This window comes from Dunckerocampus dactyliophorus, chromosome 2 (assembly GCF_027744805.1).
Source record: "Dunckerocampus dactyliophorus isolate RoL2022-P2 chromosome 2, RoL_Ddac_1.1, whole genome shotgun sequence".
NCBI lineage: Eukaryota > Metazoa > Chordata > Actinopteri > Syngnathiformes > Syngnathidae > Dunckerocampus > Dunckerocampus dactyliophorus.
The window spans coordinates 9,366,605-9,390,477 of NC_072820.1; the positions used below are offsets into that span (position 1 = coordinate 9,366,605).

Below are 23,873 nucleotides of genomic sequence, written 5' to 3' on the forward strand. Positions count from 1 at the left end.
CCCAGTCTGCCAATCCAGAGGCACTGCCCCAGATGTCCACTGCAGAGTCATGTCAACCAAGACACCCCCACAGCATCCAGGGCCTTAAAGAACTCCGGGCAGATCTCATCCGCTCCCGGGGCTCGTGGAGTTTTTTGACAACCTCAGCAACCTCAGCCCCAGAGATAGGAGATCCCACCGTGGAGTCCCTAGGATCGGACCGCCAAGGTCCCCACCTGCCCTCCCCTCCCTGGTTGCCACCCATCTCACTTTGCACCCAACCCCTTTGACCCCTCCCATGAGTGGTGAGCTCAATGGAGGGAGGACCCATGTCATTTTTTCAGGCTGGGCCCCATGGGTGTAGGCCCGGCCACCCGCCGCTTGCCATCATGCCCCACCTTCAGGCATGGCTCCAGGGGGGGGCCCGGTGACCTGCATCCAGGCAAGGGAAAACTTGGCCCTATTATTTTTTTATTCATAGGGGTCTATTGAGCCACTCTTTATCTGGTTCCACACCTAGAACCTGTTTGCCATGGGTGACTCTGCCAGGGGCATAAAAGCCCCCGACAACTTAGCTCCTAGTATCATCAGGACACGCAAACTCCTCCACTACGATAAGCTCATGGAGGAGCATCGGGACACAATTTGCTAAAATATACATATTCATGCATATGCATATTCTCTGACTAACAATAGGTCGTATTCAACCATGAAACAGCATGATTTATTAATTAATATGAAAAACCGTGACAGAGTGAAGCCACAAAATTCAAACCGCGATGTGGAGAGGGATGACTCTCTATAATAAACGTTAACAATGGCACTTGCAGGCTGCTGTAATGACCAGTACACTTTTCTTTCTTTTCTAAATTCTAAACGGGGGTGACTCACTTGTGTAGCTGTCTTTGTAGCTTTGATACAAATTCATTTTTTTGTCCACAAGTCATGTTATGTTCCTTTATTCCACCTCAGAAGCGGCACAAGTGACTCATACTGAGTTACAGAACAATTAGAAGCAACTGACAGCTCTAACAGCAGTCCTCGTTGTTGTAACTTCTATTGTGTTGCAAAGAAAATCTATGACAGCTAGACAAAGGAGGCCACGTCACCATCAAACTGGGCAAAGAACAAACTGAATCAAAATGGATGTAGATAATTACACAATTTGCACAATTCATGTCAAATTACTGCAGTTATTGTGTGTAGTTTGCACTGAAATGTTTTTTTGTATGGCTCCAAGTCTCAAGATGATTTTTTAGTTAGTAAGAATTATGAAGTCACGGTTTCGGTCTTTGTGTTGCATTATCATGTTGACTCGGAGGTATAAAGTTTTAAAAATGCTTTACGTTTGATTAATTAAAGTAAGGATTGAAGCAAATACACCCCACTACACCCGGACACACAGCTTCACTCACTTGTGGGATTTCTTCCAGTCAGCCCCACTGGGTCCAGCTCCGCAGTCATAGGCCTGGATAATAAATGTGTATTCCTTCTGGCTCTCACAGTCCACAGGGCCGCTGGCTCTCAGTACGCCTTCTCCTGACGTGCGATTCAACACCACTGCCTCGAATGGAGCCTCCTGACCATAAATCTTAAAGGCACAAATTTCCCCTAAAAAGACAAGGAAAGAAATTTATGGAACAGTGCTTTACTCTGCAAGGATTGTTGCAACAAAGTAATCACTAACCTGAGAGTCAAGTATATATATTTTTGGTGAGGGACCAAACATGAGAAATTGCTTTATTAGAAAATAGTAAAATATTCATTTAAACAAGTCAAGTAGAAAATAAACGTTGGCCTTCCATAATACATGTGAAACTCATTAGTATAGCTACAGGTATTATTCATTTTTGTCAACACCAAAATAAAATAGGGCCTTTTTGAAAAGAAATGACTTTTTGTAAGGCTAAAGGTAAAACTAAACTAAACAAATAAACATTTTATAGTAATTACATTTCTATTCTATTATTTCTATTGAATTACCTTTACTTTTTCTATGTATTTATTTTTTTTTATTTTATGTAATTTTTAATCTTTTAATTTTCAAAACAAATATGGGTGTCCCTCATCACTTTGCGCTTCAAATTTCGCAGCTTCACTCTTTCATGGTTTTTCAAAAATATATCCATGAAGAAATCATGCTGTTTCATGGTTGAATATGGCCAATCATTAGTGAAAAACATGCATATTTTAAGCAAACGTTACATATTTTTTTGCCTCAATTAAGCATTTTTATGCATAAAAATGGATAAATGAAGTAAAATACAATATAAGGCATTCAAAAGACGCATTCAATGACACTGATGATATGTAAGTATTCTACCCTGGTCACTAGGTGTCAGTAACGTTACTGTAATGTTCGGTGAGACACACAAGCACAGGCTTTTATTGCGGGTTTGAATGCTTTCACAACAGCCACAATAATCCCTAATAGAAACAAACAGGCTATTGTTTCAGCCGTTACTCACGCAAAACTGAAACTGAACTCTGAACTCCTGAAATCACTTTCTGACAAACTCAGCTCCCCTTGGGAAGGCATTTATAGCAACACACACAAGCAAGAGTATTATTAACGTATTTAATGGTTTATTTATTCTTATTAAGTCTACTATATTGGGTAATATGAGTGTAACGGTGACTGTAGGGGTGTTATTTCATGTCTAGAGGGCTCTAATAATGTTACAAAAACATACTGTATGTAGAAGGTTCTAAACAGGTATTCTATGCTCTAACGATGAAAATATTCTATTTATAAATCTACTTCGTGAAAATGCACTTATCTCAGGTCTGTAAACCAATTATCCATGACAAAGTGGGGATTACTGTAAAACCATTCCAATTACCATTCGCAAACAAGAGAGCCATGTGAGAACATGTTAATGCCTGGCTGAGAAAAGTGTGTAAAGTGTATGGTGAGGGGTTTTACAGCCTTAAAACATATATAATAATTGTAAAATAAAGTAGGCTACTTCGCGGATTTCATTTATTGCAAGCTATTTTGGGAATCTATCCCCCGCGATAAACAAGGGAACACTGTACAGAAAACACCATATTTTGCCATAATTCTGACACTTATATGCTGCAAATTGGTCATTATATTGAATCTAGGAAGCGAGAACAGGACACGAGAGGAGTAGAGGTCATTGTAACCTTGACCTTTGAACACCATATCTAATCTGACCAAATCCATCTGTGGCATATTGAAGAAATCCCCTCCAGGCAAACGCCACACGATCACAATGTAATAGGAAAGACACTAACCATAAAGGTTGAGGGTCAAGGACATCAACATCATGGAGAATATACATTTGTAGTTGTAGAAGGGAGGAGATATACTGTAGTATAATGTGAAAACATAACTAATGAACATGTTAATCTGTATTTTCCTTGACAAAAAAAAACTGCACTCACTGGCCACAACATTAGGTAGTCTTAAAATACAGCCCTCATATTTCAGCAAAACATTTTATTACAGTATATCTTCTGGAGGGAAAATACTATAGACCAGGGGTGTCCAAAGCGCAGCCCGGGGGTCATTTGCCTGGAGCTGTTTTTTTACTGGCCCGCGGCTCATTCTAAAAATACAATTAAAAAAGAAAACTAAAAAAAAAAAAAAAAACAGAAAAAAATGGGGGGAAAAAAAAGAGCAGTAATTTTACAAGAATAAAAACTAAATATTAGGAGAATAAAGTCATAATAGTCACAGAAAATATAACATAAAGTTGAAATATAAAGATTAAAATATGTGCTTTTATTCAAAATATGTAAAAATTCGTAATATTAAAAAAATACAGTTGCATTCTTAGAAAAATTAGGTTGGTTGAAAGTAAGAATATTATGATAATAAAGTCCAACTGTTATGAATAATAATAATAATAATAATAATAAAAACACATTACAAGGGAAAAATTAAATTAAAAAAAGCAAAAAAAGTGTAATGTAAGGACAAAAGTTTCCTATTAATGATACCCCTTGTGAAAGATGAGCTGCAGGCTGCTTTTTTTTCTTTAAATACAAAAAACCTCTTGATATATCTAAGTAAATTTTGCGACACATCATCAGTAGTGTAACTTTGAATCAGTGTGTGTTTTTCGACAACCTCATCAAAGGCGGCCAACTACAGGGTGATCAAGCCTGAGCTTGCGTCCCATGCCCAATCATGAGTAAACTAGTGCCTGGAAAGTGGACGGAGATGAGCTGTCAGCCTCCCCCATTCCCCTCACGCCCCACCCTTGGCTAAGCTAGCAACACCATTGAGTACAAAGGTGTTTCGCCTACAATCGAGCATGGTGGTAAACATGAATTCCACATGTACTGTGACATTGTGAAGCAGAGCATGATCCCTTCCCTTGGCAAACTGGCACTTTTCCAAAATGATAACAACCTCAAACACACTTTTACGATGACGAGTGCCTTGCAGAGGGAGTTGAAGGTAAAGGTGATGGACTGACCAAGTATGTCTCCAGCCATGAACCCAATTGAGCACCTGTGGGGCATCCTAAAGCAGGATTAAGGCAGTGCTAAATAAAAGTGGTGCTCACACAACATAATGACATGTTGGACACAATGTGGACATCTGTGATGTGCACTCAATTGTGTTGCCAGCTATTTAGACAACAATGTCTGTGTGTTGAGTCATTTTCAGAGGGCATTCATACAGTACTACTATACAAGCTGTACACTGACTACTCCAAGTTACATCCAACTTTCATTTCTTTAGTACTGTGCCTTGAGAAGATGCTTAAAGGTGAGGGGTGTACTCATTTTTACTGTATGTACTGTAGTGTGTGATCCAGCCTGCACATACCTGTGCATACAACATGTTCGAACACAGATGGGACCAAGGAGAGTAAAATGTTTGTTAGCAGTGACAACGACACAACTCGAGTGCTCATGTTTATAAACTTAGTGGAGAGCAGTAAAGAGGGACTTCAACTTCACACTTTGTGGTTGGATGCAAATCCATTTTCCGCTTCATCCGTTGTTGCAAATTTTTTGTGTAGCTAAGCAGAGGAGGAGATAAAGAATGGAGTAGGTGGAAATGTGTGGATGTATATGTAAATGGTAATGTCAGTAATTTCATCTTTCTACTGAGTCAGCAAACATGTACTTATGCATACATACACACACACACATACCTGTACATTCCATTTCTTGCCACTTAAGTTTGGTTCTCAGCATCCACCCCCCCTGAGGGAACACTTCAAATTCACTCAGCTGAAATTTATGGATGAAAGCAGGTCTAATCTCTGGGCCAACACATCATAAGGTAAAGGGTTGCTTTTTAAAGTAAGTAAAACAAATACTATATTGTGCCCTTTGGGATTGGGCTTTGCCGCACGGTGGCCAAGTGGTTGGCATGTTGGCCACACGGTCAGGAGATTGGGATGACCTGGGTTCGAATCTGTGTGGAGTTTGCATGTTCTCCCCATGTATGCATGGGTTTCCTCCCACATTCCAAAAACATGAATGTTAGGTTAATTGACGGCTCTAAATGTATGTATGAACGTGAGTGTGAATGGTTGTTTGTCTATATGTGCCCTGTGATTGACTGGTGACCAGTCCAGGCTGTACCCTGCCTCTTGCCCAAAGTTAGCTGGGATAGGCTCCAGCATATCCCCCCACGACCCTAATGAGGATAAGCGGCATAGAAAATAGATGGAAGGATGGGATTGAGCTTACTGATATGTACAGAGTCAGGGAGAAAACAGCATCCAGCAATCATGTCAAATAGATGGCCCCTCAAAGAGCTAGAGTGCCAAAAAATGTCATGCTGTCAATACGAATGCATTTCAAACTAGGGTAATTTGACAGTTGGGGTATACGGCAAAAGTGGCTCAACAAACTCAGGCTTTGTGCTCAAGATGCAGCTAAAAAAAAAGTTCAACTGTACTGCAATGGTGGTTATCAACTTCCTTTGTCAAGTCCGGTTCTCTGCTTTGGGCTCAGTGCGTGTTCAAATAAAAGGGGGTGTTTGATGTCATATTATTCTACTCTCGCACAAAAACTAAGCGATCCCCGCCAGCAACACTGTCGCCACCAGAGCGAGGGAGGACCGCTGGCAGTATAATGCCAAGTGTGTCAATGCACAAGTTAACACTGGTTATTGTACTACCCATACCCTACTAGTCTTTTCATTTACGGACGCTCAACACTGTACAACTTTAACATATTAACACTTAACACCATTTCAAAAATAAATACATGTAAATCATGTACATGGTGGTGACCACTAGGTGGCAGTTTTGGCGTGTTGTATTGTGGCGACTTTTTCCTTTGTGACAAATTTTTTCCTTTTTGTTCGAATAAGGACGTGTTTTGTTGCAGTTGATTGATGCCTCAGAGTGCTTATGCCTCCAGAAAATATTGTACTGTAATATAAGATGACTAACGGGTCTGAGTCCTCACACAAGTGACAGACTACTGAGACACGTACGTCTGCTAACTTTGGCCCAATTAAGATTTCATATTGCATTTTATTCCTGATGCTCGGCTCAAAAAATGAACAAATGTAGCGTATTCCCTTCGCAATTCCATCAGGGAATGCTAGTGAATCAGTGTGATCTCCAAGTAGCCACTCCCGTCGTAGTGCTGCTCAAATTCTTGCTGCCACGTCCACCGGGTTGTCTATAAATGGTGACACCATCACCGAATCAGTTACAGTGAAACAGCGGTACTTTCATAGCCAATTTTAAGCTGAAAGTCTGGAGTTTAGCTTTAAAAGAGAGCCACCTTTAGACTCAACACACCTCGCTAACCCACTGAACTCGCTTTGCAGTGTGAGTGTGAATACAATTAATTGCAAAGCCATGGTGTTGAAAAGATCTGACCTAAATGTTAGTATTCTCAGTGTAAGTCTTGCTTTAAGTGACAAGAATTGGCCAAAGGACACAATTATGTGCAAAAGAAAATGAATGTCTTACATTTGTTTGCGATTGTATATTTACCATATGTATAAATAAATAAAATATACTAAAATCACACCCAAAGTATTTAGCATGACCTCCTCTTACACCACACTTCTATTTGTCACACACACATACAGTAGTTACAGTATACTTTCCTATTCTACGACTGTACTTTACAAAGTTAACTACTATCTAAATGAAATGGAAACATATAGATATATTCATATAGTGGCCGGGGACATTTATTTACTCAACTGCATACAGCAGGGGTGCCCACACTTACATAACACATAACATTACATATGCCAGTCAACATAGCGACATAGCATCCACAGTTCATGTATTACGTCAGTAACACTATGTAAACATTACTGATATACAACAGATGAAAATGATTATGCAAAAGACAATATGGCCGACAACATAGCCGAAGTCAAGTTGAAGTCAGTTGCATTTCCATGTGTCGCTTGAGACCTCTGTTCGCTACTTAATGTTTGCCGCGGGGGTGTAACAGGGAATCAGAAGGTGGGCTTAATGTCAGCTGTTTATGGACGTCATATGACATCTACAAAGAGACGTTTATGATGTTCGTAACACATGCGATCGACCCGCACCACCTTTGCGATCGATGGACGTAATTAGCACCCCCGGCGTAGAGGATCAGTTGTCTGTTAGTGGTACGGTGTTTATTAAAGAGGAGGCCAAAATACTAATGCCAAATTACATGAATATAGTAGGACTATAATAGCGAAAATGTAGAGTAATTAATTGAGACCGGGCGTCTATTAGAGTGGATGCCCTTATTTGACTATTTCAATAAATAAACATTTACACAGTTGAGCACTTTAAAAATAAAAAGCCTTATTTAAGAGGCATGTCTTTTGGATGTTGAAAATAGACAGGGTCCTCGAGTCCTTTGGGTTAATCAGGTACATGAATGTATCATTAGAGCAAAATGAATATGTCGCACCGTTCATGGACAGGCTCTCTTGGTAACATAATGGAAACAAATTGGCTGAAGAATGAAGCCTTGACTTTATATGTGGAGTGACACTCTACTTTGCCAATTAGTGCCTTGCCTGTGGGACACATCCACTCTAATCAGCTTTTAGTGGTTAACAATGTGAGGTATCACTTCTCATCAGGATAGTGATGCTGTGACCTGTACTGTGCTGAAACAGCAGTGGAGTGAAAAAGCCTCATCGGAGACTACCCTTTTAGTTCTGGCTGGAAATACTAGATCAAGTCAGTGTGTTTTTTCTGAGACAAATGTGGTTGGGGAAAGATTGTGGTCAGCATTAAACTGTGTAATTTAAATATAATGTATAAACTCCTGATGAAAATTTTAAGACCAGTTGAAAAATTGCATGAATTTACATTTTGCAGTGTTAAATCTTAAGGAGGTTCTAAGTTGAGCTTCAAAATCCAAAAAGAAGAAATGGGAGGGTGGCAAAAACATTTTTGAGTAGGCAATGTATTGCAAACAAGCATTAAAGTGAAATAGCCTGTTCAAAATTTTAAGACCACAGTCTTTAAAAGCCATGATCTTGGCAAAAATGTGGATTCAATGTCATTTTCTGTCAGGTATTCACACTGTCATGATCTCTTGATGGCAAAGGTAAAAAAGCTTTCTCTCTTTGAACACGGTCAGATTGTTGACTTGCGTAGGCAAGGCCTCTCGTAGCACGCCATTGATGCTGAGGTTGGACGCAGTAAGACAGTCATTTTCAACTTCTTCAAAGATCCTGAGGGTTATGGAACAAGGAAGTAGACCCCAAAAAAATTCACCAGTCCTAAATCAGAGGATCCGATTGGCTGTCCGTCAAGACACGGGACCATCCTCGGCCCAAATGAAGGTTGTTACTGGTGCCGAGTGCAGTCCATGAACCATCAGACGGCATCTGTGAGAGAAGGGTTTTAGGAAGAATAACATCTTCAAAGGCCTTGTCTCCTTCAACGCCACCGTTCGGAATTTGCACGAGAGCACCAAATATGGGCCATGGAAAGATGGAAGAAAGTTTTGTTCTCTGATGAGAAAAAATGTAACCTTGGCCGTCCTGATGGCTTCCAACGTTGCTGGCATGACGAGGAGATCCTACCTGAGATGTTTTCCACACGGCACAGTGGAGGGGGCGCCATCATGATTTGGGGTGCTTTTTCCTTCAATGGAACAATGGAGCTTCGGGTTGTGCAGGGGCGTCAAACGGGAGGTGGCTATGTGGAGATGTTGCACGGGGCATCCCTCATGACCGAAAACTCTCATCTGTGTGGAAATGACTGGCTTCTTCAACAGGACAACGCTGCAGGTCACAATGCCCGTCTGACAAAGGACTTCTTCAAGAGGAATAACCTCACTCTTTTGGAACACCCTGCGTGTTCCCCTGATCTAAATCCAACTGAGAACATTTGGAGATGGATGGAAAGGGAAGTAGACAGTAGATGCCCTCCATGAAGCTATCTTCATCACCTGGAGCAACATTCCCACTAGCCTACTTGAAACACTGGCATCAAGCATGCCCAAACCCATTTTTGAGGTGATGAACAAGAAAGGCAGAGCAACTCATCACTGAGTCCTTTTCTGAAAATGTTATTTCTATTTTAGGTATAGTCTCGAACTTTTGATCAGCTGATGAACAGCCTATTTCAGTCGAACGGTTGCAATGAATTGGTTCCTGAAATTATTTTTTCTCACACCTATTTCGTCTTTTTGCATTTTGAAGACCTATTTAGAACCTCTTTTAGATCCAACAGTGCAAAATGTAAACTTGTGCAATTTTTTCAAAATGGTGTTAAATTTCAATCAGGAGTGTGTATACGTATAAAAGTGAAAGTGCAATCATTTAGAAAAATGGCTCGCACTCACACTGTGCCGCACTCATTTGGACTTGAGTATACTTCACTTCATAATACTAATCACAACAACTTTTCGGTCTGGATTACTTTGACTAATTGTGTCAGGACCAGGCAGGACTGTACCAACTTCAGGGTAGGGGGCAATAGAGTGAACTTGTAAAGAGAATAAAATAATAATATATGTATAGTAATAATGAAAAATGTAATAATGCTTCCTTCCCATTTTTGCATTGTACTATACATATATAGATTTTACAACACACGTCTTAATATTTGATGACGTGTGTGTGCGAGTGCGTGTGTGTGCGTGTGTGTGATTAAATTCCATTTCCCAAGCAGAGTATCAGACGGTCTTAAGCCTTGATTCCTTCATTCTTTGAACTAAGCTCCCATCTTCTCATTTAATTAATGACAAGCCAGCACAATCTCTCTACTGACAGTCACGATACACTCACTCCTACTGAACGCACGCAATCAAGACACATACTGTACATACAGTAACATAGACTCTGGACAAAATATACATTTGTTGGGGCACATTTATTTGTTTGCTTGGTTATATCCTGAATTATGATTTTTTTCATATATTAAAAGTGGGTTTTCAATGTTTGAGTGTGTATTCCAGTCTGTAATTATTGATAATATTTATATCACACTGTATTTCTCCAGCTACTGTACACACACAAAGAATCAACACAATTGTGCATGTAATTTCCTGCAAAAAAAACCCTGACAAAACAAGCTTCTTTGCTTATGTTTGATTCTCAGTTTTTTTGCAAGGAGGTTTGAAGATGCAAGGAAGACTAAAAACAAATGAGGGCTTTTTACTAAGCCCTTCAACTGTGGGCTTAAACAGGATTTTCTCTCCTGTCTCAAGGTTTTGCTGAGGTCGTGATGAGGACATTAAGTTAACTAAAGGATAATGTGTTTAAAAAGTTAGTAATGGCTCTGGGGATTTTTTTCACTGCCCGACTAGTGGTTATATTATCTACTTGCATCTCCATCGCATTATATTCCCTGGTATTGGCCTACGTATTCTCAAATGTCAGCAGTCAATCAGACACATTGTACTGGCAAATGCAATGGGACACTAATGAAAATAATCTGCTTGTGGGGCCTGATCCATGATTCATTAATCATTTCATTAGGGGGTGTGCCCCAGACTTATGTGACATACAGCAGTGGTCCCCAACCTTTTTTGACCCACGGACCGGCTTGTGTTCCCACAAATCTCACGCGGACCGGGGGGAGGCGGGGGGTGCGGGGGTGGGGTGTTTTCGTCCATTATAGCGATCGAATTGATCTTATTTATTATGTATTGTGTAAAACTAAGACATGAATAACATCAAATTAAAAGCACAAAATGAATGCCGACCCACCATCCACCAGTTCAAGCCTGGAGTTTTTCCAGAAAATTATTACATCGCTGTTTGACGTGTGTGGTAAAAGGCAGTGTGCTAGCATGAATTCACTTGAGACAAATGTACACATTAGCGCGCAATAAGTCATCAAAACTTACCTTTATGCATTCCCACATAGTATCAGCATTTGACACCAAATATGAGGTGAAAGAAAAATGGTAAAAATACAGTAGTAGTCTTGGGGATCGCTGATATACAGTACAGTTGGGTTCTATAAGGCTGTACACGTTCTAAAAGCACAATGATTAGGGTGACCAAACATCCTGTTTTTTAAACATTTTTTTAGGAAGTGATGAAAATGTCTGGTTTTCAGTGTTTTTCATTAGGCCATTAAACCGACCGGCATTAGGGCACTCTGTTGCATGTGAGATAATCCCTTAGAGGCTGTCGTGTCGGTGGCTTTTTAAATACGTGTTACCAAAAAGCTGCAAAAAGACAAAGAAAAAGCAAACGTATGCACATACATAATCCTATGGTCCTTGCTGATTTGAATTTTTTCCCAAAAATATTGGTTACATTCCAAAACAAATTAACCACAATTAATCACTTCCATGCTGGTTTTTAACCCTGTTGGTTTTCTTTCTTTGGAATTTGTGTTTGGTTATAGGTAGTATTTTGCAATACAGTCGTCCCACACTACATTGTGGTTAGAACAACTCTGCGGTTGGAACATTTTTGTTTTTCATAAATTAATTAATAAATGATCAGTGTTTCGCGGCTTAATATGGTCTATTATTAGTAAAAAAAATATGCGTAGTTAAGCGCAAATTGCATTTTCAAGAATAAAAATGGCTAAATGAACTAACTAAATGAACAAAAATACAAATACAAGGCAGAAGAAGCATTCTAAATGTTAATGTAGTATTATACATTGGCCACTAGGTGTCAGTAATTGTTTGGTGAGAGAAGCACTGGATGTGATCACCACCATTTATTGCAGGTTTAAATGATCTCACAACAGGCACAATAATAATAACATAATGATCATAATAATAACACAAGCTACTGTTCGGGCCATAACCCCCGACAAGCTAAAACTCAAATCTAAACCTCCAATGTCACTCCACGCATCTGTCCGCCCGCCACTAAGGTCCCCTAGGGAACACATTTACTGTGACACACACGAGCAGGAGTTTTAATTATGTCTTAAATGGCTTATTTAGTGTTATTATGCTTACTATATTGGGTAATACGAGTGTGTAAAGCCATTTAAAGCCGCCATTACAATACATTGATGAGAGAAAAGCCACCAAAGGAAGTACACCGTCCGGAAAAAAAACAACAAACTGCTAACGTGTGAGTCTATGTTATCTTATTTATGCCTAATATGTCTTATTTTCTCTGATTACATCTGCTACACTGTGTGCACAATTTTTAGGCAATTCAGTATTTTGACCATATTCTCTTTTTTATGCATATTTTCCAACCCCAAACTGAATGCCTAATGGGTTTAAGCGTACCAGGTGTACTGAGGGAGGGTGTGGCCTTAGGAGATGTGTGCACAATTATTAGGCTGCTTCTTTTCCTCTGGCAGAATCAGATTCAGCCTTTACTTGCCACTTATACAGGGGTACAAGAGGAATTGTGCAGTCATCTGTCCATACATATACAACATACAATACAACATACATACAATAAGATGTGAGGCTAGACAGGACAGGACGACTGGGAAATGAAGGAGGGTGAGGTAAGGGAACAACAGGAGGAGAGAGGAGGGGAAAAAAAGACAATTCCAAACTAAGCTCCTATGGGGAGTACAATGTGGGACTGTCAAAAAACCTCAGCATATATAGGCACAAATAAGCACACTTTTAAACATGAACACAAGACTTGCACCAGGGGAGAGGGCAAAGAGGAGTGGAAGCGATCCCAGCGCGGCCAGCAGCCAGTCACAGCTAATGCAGCCATTATCGCCGCGAGCTGTGTTCCCCGTCTAGCCAGCACGGGGTGGATATAGCGGCAAAGGCGTTGGGCAAAGGGATGTGTGTGCGAGTGTCTTTGGATGGATGAGTGTGCAGGCCCGAAGAAGTTCCCCCGACAGGTGCCCAACCTTGGAGCCTCAGTTTGCAGGGTGTCATCGCGATAACGCAGCAGTTGCCATGGAGATGTCCGTAAACGAGCCCGTGACAGAGACAATAAACAACATGTGTTCATGAAGAACAGTAGGAGGGGTCAGAGGGGGAAATTGTTGTCGAGGAGCTACCTTGGATAGGCCGAGGCCGAAATGCAGATTAAGTAGATTGTTTGGGCCAGAAAAGAGAAAGGAGACTGAAAAGCCAACAACTGTAAAACATCTTTCTTAGGGAGGCAGCACTCTTGAAACAGCCAAAAGATATTAGGACGTGACCACAGAACCATTAAATGTTTTGTTACAAGTGCACAAAAGCGGCGCAAGAAACGTGTCGACAGAAAAATTGCAAATTAGCTGCCAAATATTTGAGAAAAACGATCTTTCACTTGTGTAGCGCTTTTCCACCTCCAAGGCACCAAAGGGCTTTGACACTGTTAGCACATTTACCTACTGATGACGCAGCATCAGGAACAACTGGGGGGTCAGTATCTTGCCCAAGGACACCTGGCCATGATCACAGGAGGACGAAGGATTGAACATGCAACCTTCAGGCTGGGAGACAACCACTCTACCACCTGAGCCATGCCGTCTCCAAAAAAAATCAAATGTGAAGCTCCCAGGAACCCATTATCCTCCAGGGCCGTCATATTCCAGAACTGTAATCTACCGAGGGTGTCCAGAAGTACGGTACATGGCTAAAGTAAGAAAGGCTGAAACCCGACCACCACTGAACGTGACACACAAGTTGAAAGGCTATGACTTGGCCAAGAAATACCTGAAGACAAATTTTTCAAACGTTTTATGGATTGATGAGATGAGAGTGACTCTTGGTGGACTAGAGGGATGGGCCCGTGGCTGCATCAGCAATGGGCAGAGAGCTCCACTCCAACTCAGACGCCAGCAAGGTGGAGGTGGGCTACTGGTAAAGGGCTGGAATTATTAAAAGATGAGCTTGTTGGGCCTTTTCAGGTTGAAGATGGACTGAAACTCAACTCCCAAACCTACTGCCATTGTTTTCCACACAGTGGTACAGGAAAAAGTGTGCATCTTTAAAGAAGACCAAGATTTTTAGGCAGGACAATGCTCCATCTAATGCAATCAAGTACTCCACTGCGTGGCTAGCAGTAAAGGTCTTAAAAAGGTCTTTCAAAATAATGACATGACCTCCTTGCTCACCTGACCTAAACGCAACTAAGTACTTGTGGGCCCTTAAACGTAGGATTTACAGTGAAGACAAAAGGTGCACCTCTCTGAACAGTGTCTGGGAGGCTTTGGTTGCTGCTGCACAAAAAGTTGATGGTCAAATGATCAAGAAAGTGACAGACTCCATGGATGGAAGGCTTTTCCGGGTTATTGAAAAGAAGGGTGGCTATATTGGTCACAGATTTATTTTTGGAAATGTCAGAAATATTTATTTGTAAAGTTTGTGTTGTTTGTTTATCATTCTGACTTAAAAAAAAATGAAAATAAAGTCGTGAGATGGGAATATTTTTGTTTCTCTTTAAGTTGCCTAGTTATTGTGCACACTAGTAGTTGCCTAATAATTGTGCACACAGAGATATTCTCAACAAAAGCCAAAACATCAAATATTCAAGTTTGAGTTTTTTTTTAGGTTTATTAACATTTCACCAAGAGCACTGTTATTGTTAAATAATAAAACTAATAATCAATAATGCAAATTGCCTAATAATTGTGCACACAGTGTATATTGGATAATAGAAATGTACAGGTGATGAAGAGGGTGTTATTTCATGTCTAGATGGCTCTAATAATATATATATTTCATTTATTAGTAATAGTGAATCCTTCTTTGCAGAAATTAACTTAAAAGAGGCAATGTTTCCCATAATAAATCATGTATATCTAATCAATAAGTTCCAGAAACCCCAAAATATGAAGGAAAAATACATTTGATAGAGAATAATTATAGTTTTAAATGCAGAAACCAATGTGAAATTGTTATAAATGATGAATGCATGGAAGTTATTGTTGATGTGGACTTCCTGTTCATTCTGGCCAGATTGAATTCAATATTGTTTCTTCTTTATCAAAGTGCTGGCAATCACAACTTTATTTGGCCCCATGGTGGGTTATTGAGCAGTGGCTCTCAATAAAAAAATGCATGGCTAGTGAGCTGGCAACGCGTACAGTGCTTTGTTTGGACACTCGTTTTCGTGGAACAACACGGTACTTGGCAAACGGACCGGTTCGTTACATGCAATGTTGTACGTAAACCGAGACAGTGTACAAAAACCGAAGCACAATTTTAGCACAAATTTTCGACAAAGAACAAATGATTAAAAAACTGCTGCGTATGAGGTTTGACTGGATACCAATTTTTATCCATACAGAGGAGGCATCCTTGGAATGTGTTGGAATTATAAAGCATTTTTGAGTAAATCGAGTATTATTTGAGTACCCGAATCTCACTGCCGGGCAGAGTGGCCTAGTTTTTGGGGTCATCCTTCACTGTAATTCAGATCATGGACACATTTCAACATAAAGCAACTTCTTTTAAACAATGACTTCAAACACAGACTTCAACTCTAACAGTGGCTTATCGCCTGCACGCCTAAAAATGTTCCCAAAAGCACACATTTCTGTGTAGGACAACACCGCTGTGTGTGTGGTGTCAGTCAAAGCGTGAGATGCAGGAGTTCACGGGGTAGGTCACTGATTAATTGCCTTTGGGAAGTTGTCACACCACCCACTTGACCCCAGGGTGGCATACTAACACCTCACACATACACGCAGACACACTTAGACGCACACATTTGAAATTGTCTTGTCACTCAAAATCACACGATGAGGAAAAATAATCCGAACAGGCCCAGAGATGCTTGATATTGGCTTTCTTACCGCCATGCTGATACTGCCCAATCATGAAATTAAGTTGTCAACATGACTGTATACATCTGACAAAAACTTACAACTGGGCATTTCGAAGCGTGGCTCGAGGAACTCTGCAAGTTTACTGAATCCGGCGTCTTGCACGATGGAGTAGGACTGGTTAGCCAGTGCGATGCATTTAATTATTTTCTGACTGACTGACTTTAGTTTTTCTCTCGGTTGTCTCTTGTCGTGGTAGCTAAGTATTTTTTATTTTCAGTACCGCTGGTTGCTTCTTAAAATTATTTTGCTGCAGAAACACTTTAGGGGTTTATTATATACATATTATATTCCATTTACTAATCTTAAATCCTATACTTCGCGAAAATTAACTTATCGCGGTTGAGTCTGAAAGCAAGTGACTTTGATAAACAAGCGACAACTATTATGTTTTTTTTTGCTTATCCGTCATCCGAAGAAAGATTTGCGCACTGTAGTCAAGACATAGAATGCAACTACCTCTGCAGCTCTTTTAGATAAGCAAATGAGATATAACATGAAAACATAAGAATCTAAATAAAATATGCACAAATGGAGGATGCAGACTCTACATCCGTCTGTTGTGGTGAAGAGAGAGCTAAGCCAAATGGCAAAGCTCTCAATTTACCGGTCGATCTACGTTCCTACCTATGGTCAGGAGCTTTGGGTAGTGACTGAAAGGACAAGATCACGGGTACAAGCGGCTGAAATTAGTTTTCTCCGTAGGGTGGCTGGGCTCTCCCTTAGAGATAAGGTGAGAAGCACTGTCATCCGGGAGAGACTCGGAGTAGAACCGCTACTCCTCCGCATTGAGAGGAGCCAGATGAGATGGCTTGGGCATCTGGTCAGGATGCCTCCCGGACGCCTCCCTGGGGAGGTGTTCAGGGCAAGTCCGACCGGTAGAAGGCCTCGGGGAAGACCCAGGACACGTTGGAGAGGCTATGTTTCCCAACTGGCCTGGGAACAGCTCGGGATCCGCTGGGAGGAGCTGGACGAAGTGGCCGGGGAGAGGAAAATCTGGGCCTCCCTGCTTAGGCTGTTGCCCCCGCGACCCGATCTTGGATAAGCGGTAGAAGATGGATGGACAAATGGAGGAAAACGTCAACAAACTGCCATAGGTTAAAGAGTCTTTTATTACTGCCCACTGTCCTTATAGCGCAAGCCACACGTGAATGGCTAGTTTCGGTTTTGGTTATGTTGATAACCGCCTACTACATGTCGACATCTGTCAGCAAGTCTGACAGGCGTCGAGATAGACGGGTTCCACTGCATTAACCAGCAAATACTCAAATACCAAACAAGTCAAGCCATGTACATTTTAAATACAAAAAATAATCGTATTTTGATGTACATATTGTCTAATTATGTTAAATGCTTAACTCTGAGCAGAAATGTTAGGTCCAATGTTAGCAATGCTAAGCCAATGTACATTTTTTGGGGGTTGTCAGTTTAGGGTAAGAGGATAGCACATGAGGCAAATGTACTATAAAATGCAAAGCAAGAATGCAAATACTGTAAATAACTCATACAGTTATAAATGGCACTCTATACCTCTTCTATCTTCTCCTCGCCATATGTCACCTCATTTCCTCTGCAGGGGATTTCACCGTGGTAAGCAATTATTCACATCTTAACATCTGCACTCAGAGGCACTGCTCTTCAGCTTTAGCCCTGACACACCTCACAACGCCGCTTCCTCCTCCATCCTCATGTGCTACTGGCCACTTGTGACGCTCCACAGCTCTCCAAGTGTCACCACTTGACAGCTAAATGGCTTTTTGAGCAAGCACAATTTGACAGGGCGAATATGTGCGTGCCAGGAAATGTTCAACACACAAACACAGTCTGATTACACAACGTACAGTAGACACACATCTAGAAATTAGGACAGCGGATGTTTTCCAAGATGTAGTCATTTTGTTGTGTATCTTGTTATATCCAAGGAGAGTAGCCTGGCCTGACTGAGACTATCACAGACTTTAACGTGCTGTGTTTGTGCTAAATCTCCATGGCTCTGATGATGACCTCACCAGTTCACTAAGAAGGCAAAGACAAGGCCCAGAGTTTCATGACACACACACACACGAATAGATATAAACCAATATACATTATGGTCTATGGGACCAATTAAATGACACAGCTGTGAACTAAAAACGAATTAAAATGTGGTCATTTTGGATATTTGCTTACAGGACATGGCTTGACTTTGGTTATTTTTCTCTGTAAGCTTACTAGATTGCATCAAATCGTTACCTACATACAAGACATTCGAAGACTCGCAAGGACACGCAGTTAATGCATGCGTTTTTAGCTTCCTTAAAACGTGATGTTGCCAACTGCTGTTGTTGTATACACATCAAAAGCTTTTGCCATCATTTTCTGTGAGCGGGGGATCATTTGGACTATTTTGTTGTCTACTATAAAAGCTCTAATGATAGCCGGTGCGTATTCACCTAAACCACAAAGTGGACGGGGCGTTAATTGGAAGCAGGCCCTGTTATTTCTGAAATTTGAAAACTCATTACATACTCAACAAAACTATGATTGCAACCATTTTGTTTTTGCTCCCATTTTTCATGAGCTGAACTCAAAGATGCAAAACTTTTCTATGTACACACAAGGCCCATCTCTCGCAAATATTGGCCACAAATCTGTCAGAATTTCTGTTAGTGAGCTTTCGTAATTCATTCACCTTACAGGTGCGGCGTATCAAGATGCTGATTATTGCACAGGTGTATCTTAGGCTGCCCACAATAAAAGGCCACTCCAAAATGTGCACTTTAAATGTATTGGGTGGTGGGGGGGGTCTGCCTCAAATCACTTGATAGTCAACGTTTGTCATGGCAGAGCATCAGGTAATAACTCACAGATGGCTCCCTGTCATGTTTAATTATGTCTTCAGCAGCAGGACGCTTTGTTATCTTACTGCATAAGAAAGTGAAGCACTTATTGATACGTTCCTGTGACGGATGATCTTCAGTGTTTCTTGGCTAAAATAAAGTGCTTTGTGTATGCAGGGTCAGAAGCCATACTTTAAAAAGAAGGTTTTATCTAGTAAATTAAACTGAACATGAAAAATCCCAATGAAATGTATCAGATTAGATCCGTGTGAAATTAGTTTTACTAACGTAGGATCTGATGTGGCTCAAGCAACTTAACAGTTTTTATTTATACCATAATGGCCCAAATATGCAGTAACACTTTTTCATCGGAGCCTTCAATAAGACAAAACATACAACAATAAACCACATCATCTTTCACCAAACAGAAAAGCCATTTATAAATAGTCCCTCCATCACATGATAGCTCCCGCATAGAGACAGTGAGAATGACAGAATTCTCACCTCAGAGTGGCAGTCCCTCTTGTGATCATGTTAAATGACACAAAAAGGTCAAACAAAGGTCTTAGTAGGTCAGACAGAGGCTGGTCTTAGATTGTCATCATCTGCTATTTTTTTTTCTCTCTCGCTCTTTATTCCTTCAAAATAGACAGAACAAAATAACAGGAGTTTTTACTGACAGACTGATAGTGTGAGCATAGAACAGATTATTTCTATTTCTTTCGTTTACTATGGCAAAATGTGTCACAAAAGCCAGACAGAAGAGGTTCAGCTTTTTCTGACAATTTATTGAATAGCAGGACACCAGACTGCCAATAAATGGTCACATTTTGCACTACAATTTGAGACATTGTGAGTACATTTTTCATGTACGTGCGCATGAAGTAGGTGTCCTATATTGAGTTGACAAGGGAAGCACTTTGTCCCTTATTACTGTACGAATGAAAAATAGTCTGTAAAATGTGGAGTGAATAACGACAGCTTGTCACAGGATAAACCCATTAATGCCAGCGTGTGATCGCTCACCTTTCAATCTCATTGGCATGCAACTTTTCTGGCATCTTTGTTTACACACTTTGCCTGTCACTCTGTCTCACTGGTGGCAGCGAGCTAGCTACAGTAGCTAGTTTTCCCGCTAGCCTCTGGTCATCGGACTCCGAATGCGACTTTTTTTTTTTACAACAGCGATATTTTGTATTTAAAACATACAAACAATGCAGTTAGTTTGCTTTTTGTTACAAGCTACAAGTGGCTATTACGTTCATTGGGGATGTGCTCTTTATCAACTTTGCTTAAATATATTATATTTTGATTGTAATTATGTTCTACATTGTTCGATTTGTTAAAAGCTAACGTTAAATTCGCAAAAATTACATTTATAGTTCATGGCGGTAGCCGTGACGAACTTCCGTATCGCTTCCTGAGGTAGTTTGTCGACTTGCTTCAGTATATTTTTCAGTATATTCATATTAATATTTTTTATTTACAGTATATTTTTCAAATAGTCATGCTAAAATCTTGCGTTGCTGCTGGATGTTCATACTATCAGAGTGATATTGTAAGTTTGTTTCCCTAAGACTGCTTCGGAGGAACGCATTTTCAAAAAGGGTGCTATTCCGCCGGTACACAGGAAATAAACAACACAACGAAGAACGACCACATCTTCAAATCTGACACAAGACAGTAAGGCTGAATCCCAATTCTACCCTTTACTCCTTGTCTTAGCCCTTACCCCTAGGTTTTGTGCGTTCACGATAATCAAGTGGTGTCCCAATTCTCCTTAAACCAAGGGGTAAGGGTTAAGTGCCAAAGGGTATATACCCCTTAAAAATAAGTGCGGTAGGTTACCACACTTGAAATGAAGGGGAAGGTGCAGCTACAACACCCCCTGAGAAGATGGAACCGCACAGACCGAGAGAAACATATAAAAGTAAAAGTAATCACGCATAACTATTGAGTTTCACAGTAACGTCACTCATGTTTTATTATACATTCAATCATTTGCTACTCCATGTAAATATTTGCCATGCTTTCAATTGTTTGTTTTCGCTAGTTATAACTAGCCAGGCTCACACCGACATCTAACTTCACTGCAATCTACTGCATTTCAGAAATGATTAGATGATTAGTTAGAGAGAGCAACCACATTAGCCTGTTAATTGTAAGTTGTACTTTAAAATCGCTCGCTAGCGAGGAGAATCTACATTGATGAACTGGCTGAGAGAGTGCCATGTTTGTGTTCGACTAAAACGCCCCCTTTTCAGCCACGGCGGGTGGCTATCCCCCGCTCTATGCTCTGGTTCCCCCGAGCTCCGTGGAAGCGTGGAGGCTGCCCGGACGTATGTCCGCCTACAATGCACCTCGCCCGGCCATGGCAGGTGGCAATCCCCGCTCCACAGTGTACAGTGACGTTGGCGTTTTCTAATCGAATCATTCATCTAACGCAGCACATCGTAGTGAAGTCTGTTTGCTGTGAATTACAGCCACCGTAGTCCACCAACGATTGTCGTGGTGAGATATGCTTATTGTATTCAGCATACAGTACGGATAGTCAGGAAGTGATTAAATAAAAGATGTAAAAATTATGGCGACCACATTATCAACTTTTGGAATCTAACGTTGTCCCATCAATTTGTTTTTGGCACACTGCTGCTATACTACTATTATTATTGTATTTACAATGAGTTAATAGTTGTAGCCCGTCATTCATGTACATGTGTCATTCCTGCTGGAGATGCTGAGCCAACTGAGGTCAGCCTTCTGCTACACAATGCAGCACTCCAGTACCATTCAAAAGCTACAATCTCAGTATGGAAAAGTCAAATACGACAAAATGCAATTCTGGACTATCTTGCAAAACAATCTGAGGGAGAAGATCGACGACAGGAGGAGAGCGAGGCCAAAACAGGTTGGTTTTTAAACGTTGAAATGGTGCTTGATAAGGTTTGCACATTTGTTGATGAAGTTTGTGATATTGTTGTTTCTATTTCATATGTATATTTCATACATTTTCTCATTTTATAAATGTGGTTACAGTGCTGCTTTTAAGCTGTTATTTATTCAACTTGTAGCGACTTGTCAGCTTGTAAAAATGTGTGCTTTTACATTGAAATCATGTAGAAATGTATGCACCTGACTTTATGGAAGGACACATGCAATGAACAATTGAATTATCTCATCTGTCTATGTCACAGCCAGCAAGTGGTGAAGGATGATGATGTAATGGGAATCAAGTGGTGTCCCATTTCTTAGTGGCTTTTTCCCCTTGGCCCTAGGTTTTAAGGGGCAGGGGAAGGGGTAAGACGAAAGGCTAACGAGTAGAATTGGGATTCAGCCAAAGTCATGTCTTGTTTACATAATGTCTTCTAAACACTATTCCATGATAGCGACAAGGCTGCAAAGCATTATACATGTTATATAAACATCTTTTGACAGCTATATGTTTACTGTGCGGCAAATATTCATCGTCAATGTGAGGCCACAAATTAAAAGAGGCTCTGAAAACCCTTTTACATTCATTAACAAGACGACTGAAAACAATAATTTAAAGATAAGCAACTCCAGAGTAATTTACACTTACCATTCTGTGTTTTGAAGGCGACCAGTCTTCATCTCCATGTCTTAAGGCTGAATCTCATTTCTACGTCTTACCCCGAGGTGTCTCTATTCTGCTTAAATCAAGGGGTAAGGGGTAAGTGCTCAGGGGTATATCACCCTAGAAAGCAAGTGTGGTCAGGGACCAGACTTGAAAGGAAAGGGTAGGCAGAGTTTACACGCATACCACACTCCAGAGGCAGCGCGGAGACCAAAAGAAGCATATAAATGTAAGTATTTTAGCACAATTACTGATTTTCACAGAAACGTCACGCATATTTTATTACATATTCAATAATTTGCTTCCCCACCAAAATATTCAGCATATTTTGAATTGTCCGTTGTTGCTTGCCCTGTCACGATAAGACATTTTGATGGACGATAGTTGTCCTACAAATTATTGTTGATAATCGATATTATTGACAACATTTTTTGAGACCATTTTTTCATTAATTATATGGCATAATAATGAGAGTACATTGTATCAAAAGCAATTTAATTTCTCAAGAGTATTTAACATTGCAATTGGAATATCAAGAGCTTTTAAATAAATTTTAAAAATAACATAATAAATTAAACAAAAAACAAACAAAAAAAACCCTCAATGAAAAAAAAATGGACTCTGTCTCTGTTAAGAAAAAAAAACCCACTCCAAAAAAACTACACACACGCACATGCAGTTATGTAGTGTATTGTTAAACTAATGTAGGGGGTCATATTTGAGCTGGACCACATATGTGGTGGCGGAATAAAATGCAATGTTTCTGATGTCCTTCAACACATCTTCTTTCACTCGGTTAAGGCCCAGTCACACTGCCCAAACTTTGCTGTAGCGTTCCTGGAGCGGTGAAAAATTTTTTTATCACCGCTCGTAACCGTGCACAAAATGGGGAAAAAAATCGAAAACACGGGCGTTGACCTAGCGGTGCACCGCTGAAGCTTTAGCGTTGGTTTAACGGTAGCGAACGTTGGTTTAGCGGTGACGCGAGCGTTGAGCGTAGAGCGGCGTTCTGCGCATGCGGGCTGGTGGCATCCTCATGAAGTGCTGGAAGGCTCGTGGATCCTCATTCCTCAGCTCCACCATCAGCTTGTCATACAGTCCATGTTCAGGCCTTCTCAGTATCCACTGCTGACCCACACAACTCTGTCTCTCCTTTTTCTCTCTCTTCTCCTTCTGTCAACAGCTTGTTGCAATCTGAGGAGGTTCTGATTCTGCTGCTGGACTAGTGCACCAATCATAGCAAGTCTCTCAGCATCCATGATAGTACAGTTTTACTGTAACTTTGAGCAAATTCGATATAACTGAGGTCTGCACTCAATGGCTATTCCAAATGGGCTC

The 23,873-nt window shown here is 40.6% G+C and overlaps 1 protein-coding gene across 1 annotated transcript in view; it reads right to left on the reverse strand.

The window, feature by feature from the left end:
• The window catches only part of clstn2a (calsyntenin 2a), a 196,024-nt gene that overhangs the window by 52,927 nt on the left and 119,224 nt on the right, over nucleotides 1-23,873 (reverse strand). The window contains exon 3 of the mRNA XM_054755830.1: nucleotides 1,395-1,590. Coding sequence (XP_054611805.1) covers nucleotides 1,395-1,590 — 196 coding nt within the window. The remainder of the gene's footprint in view (nucleotides 1-1,394; nucleotides 1,591-23,873) is intronic.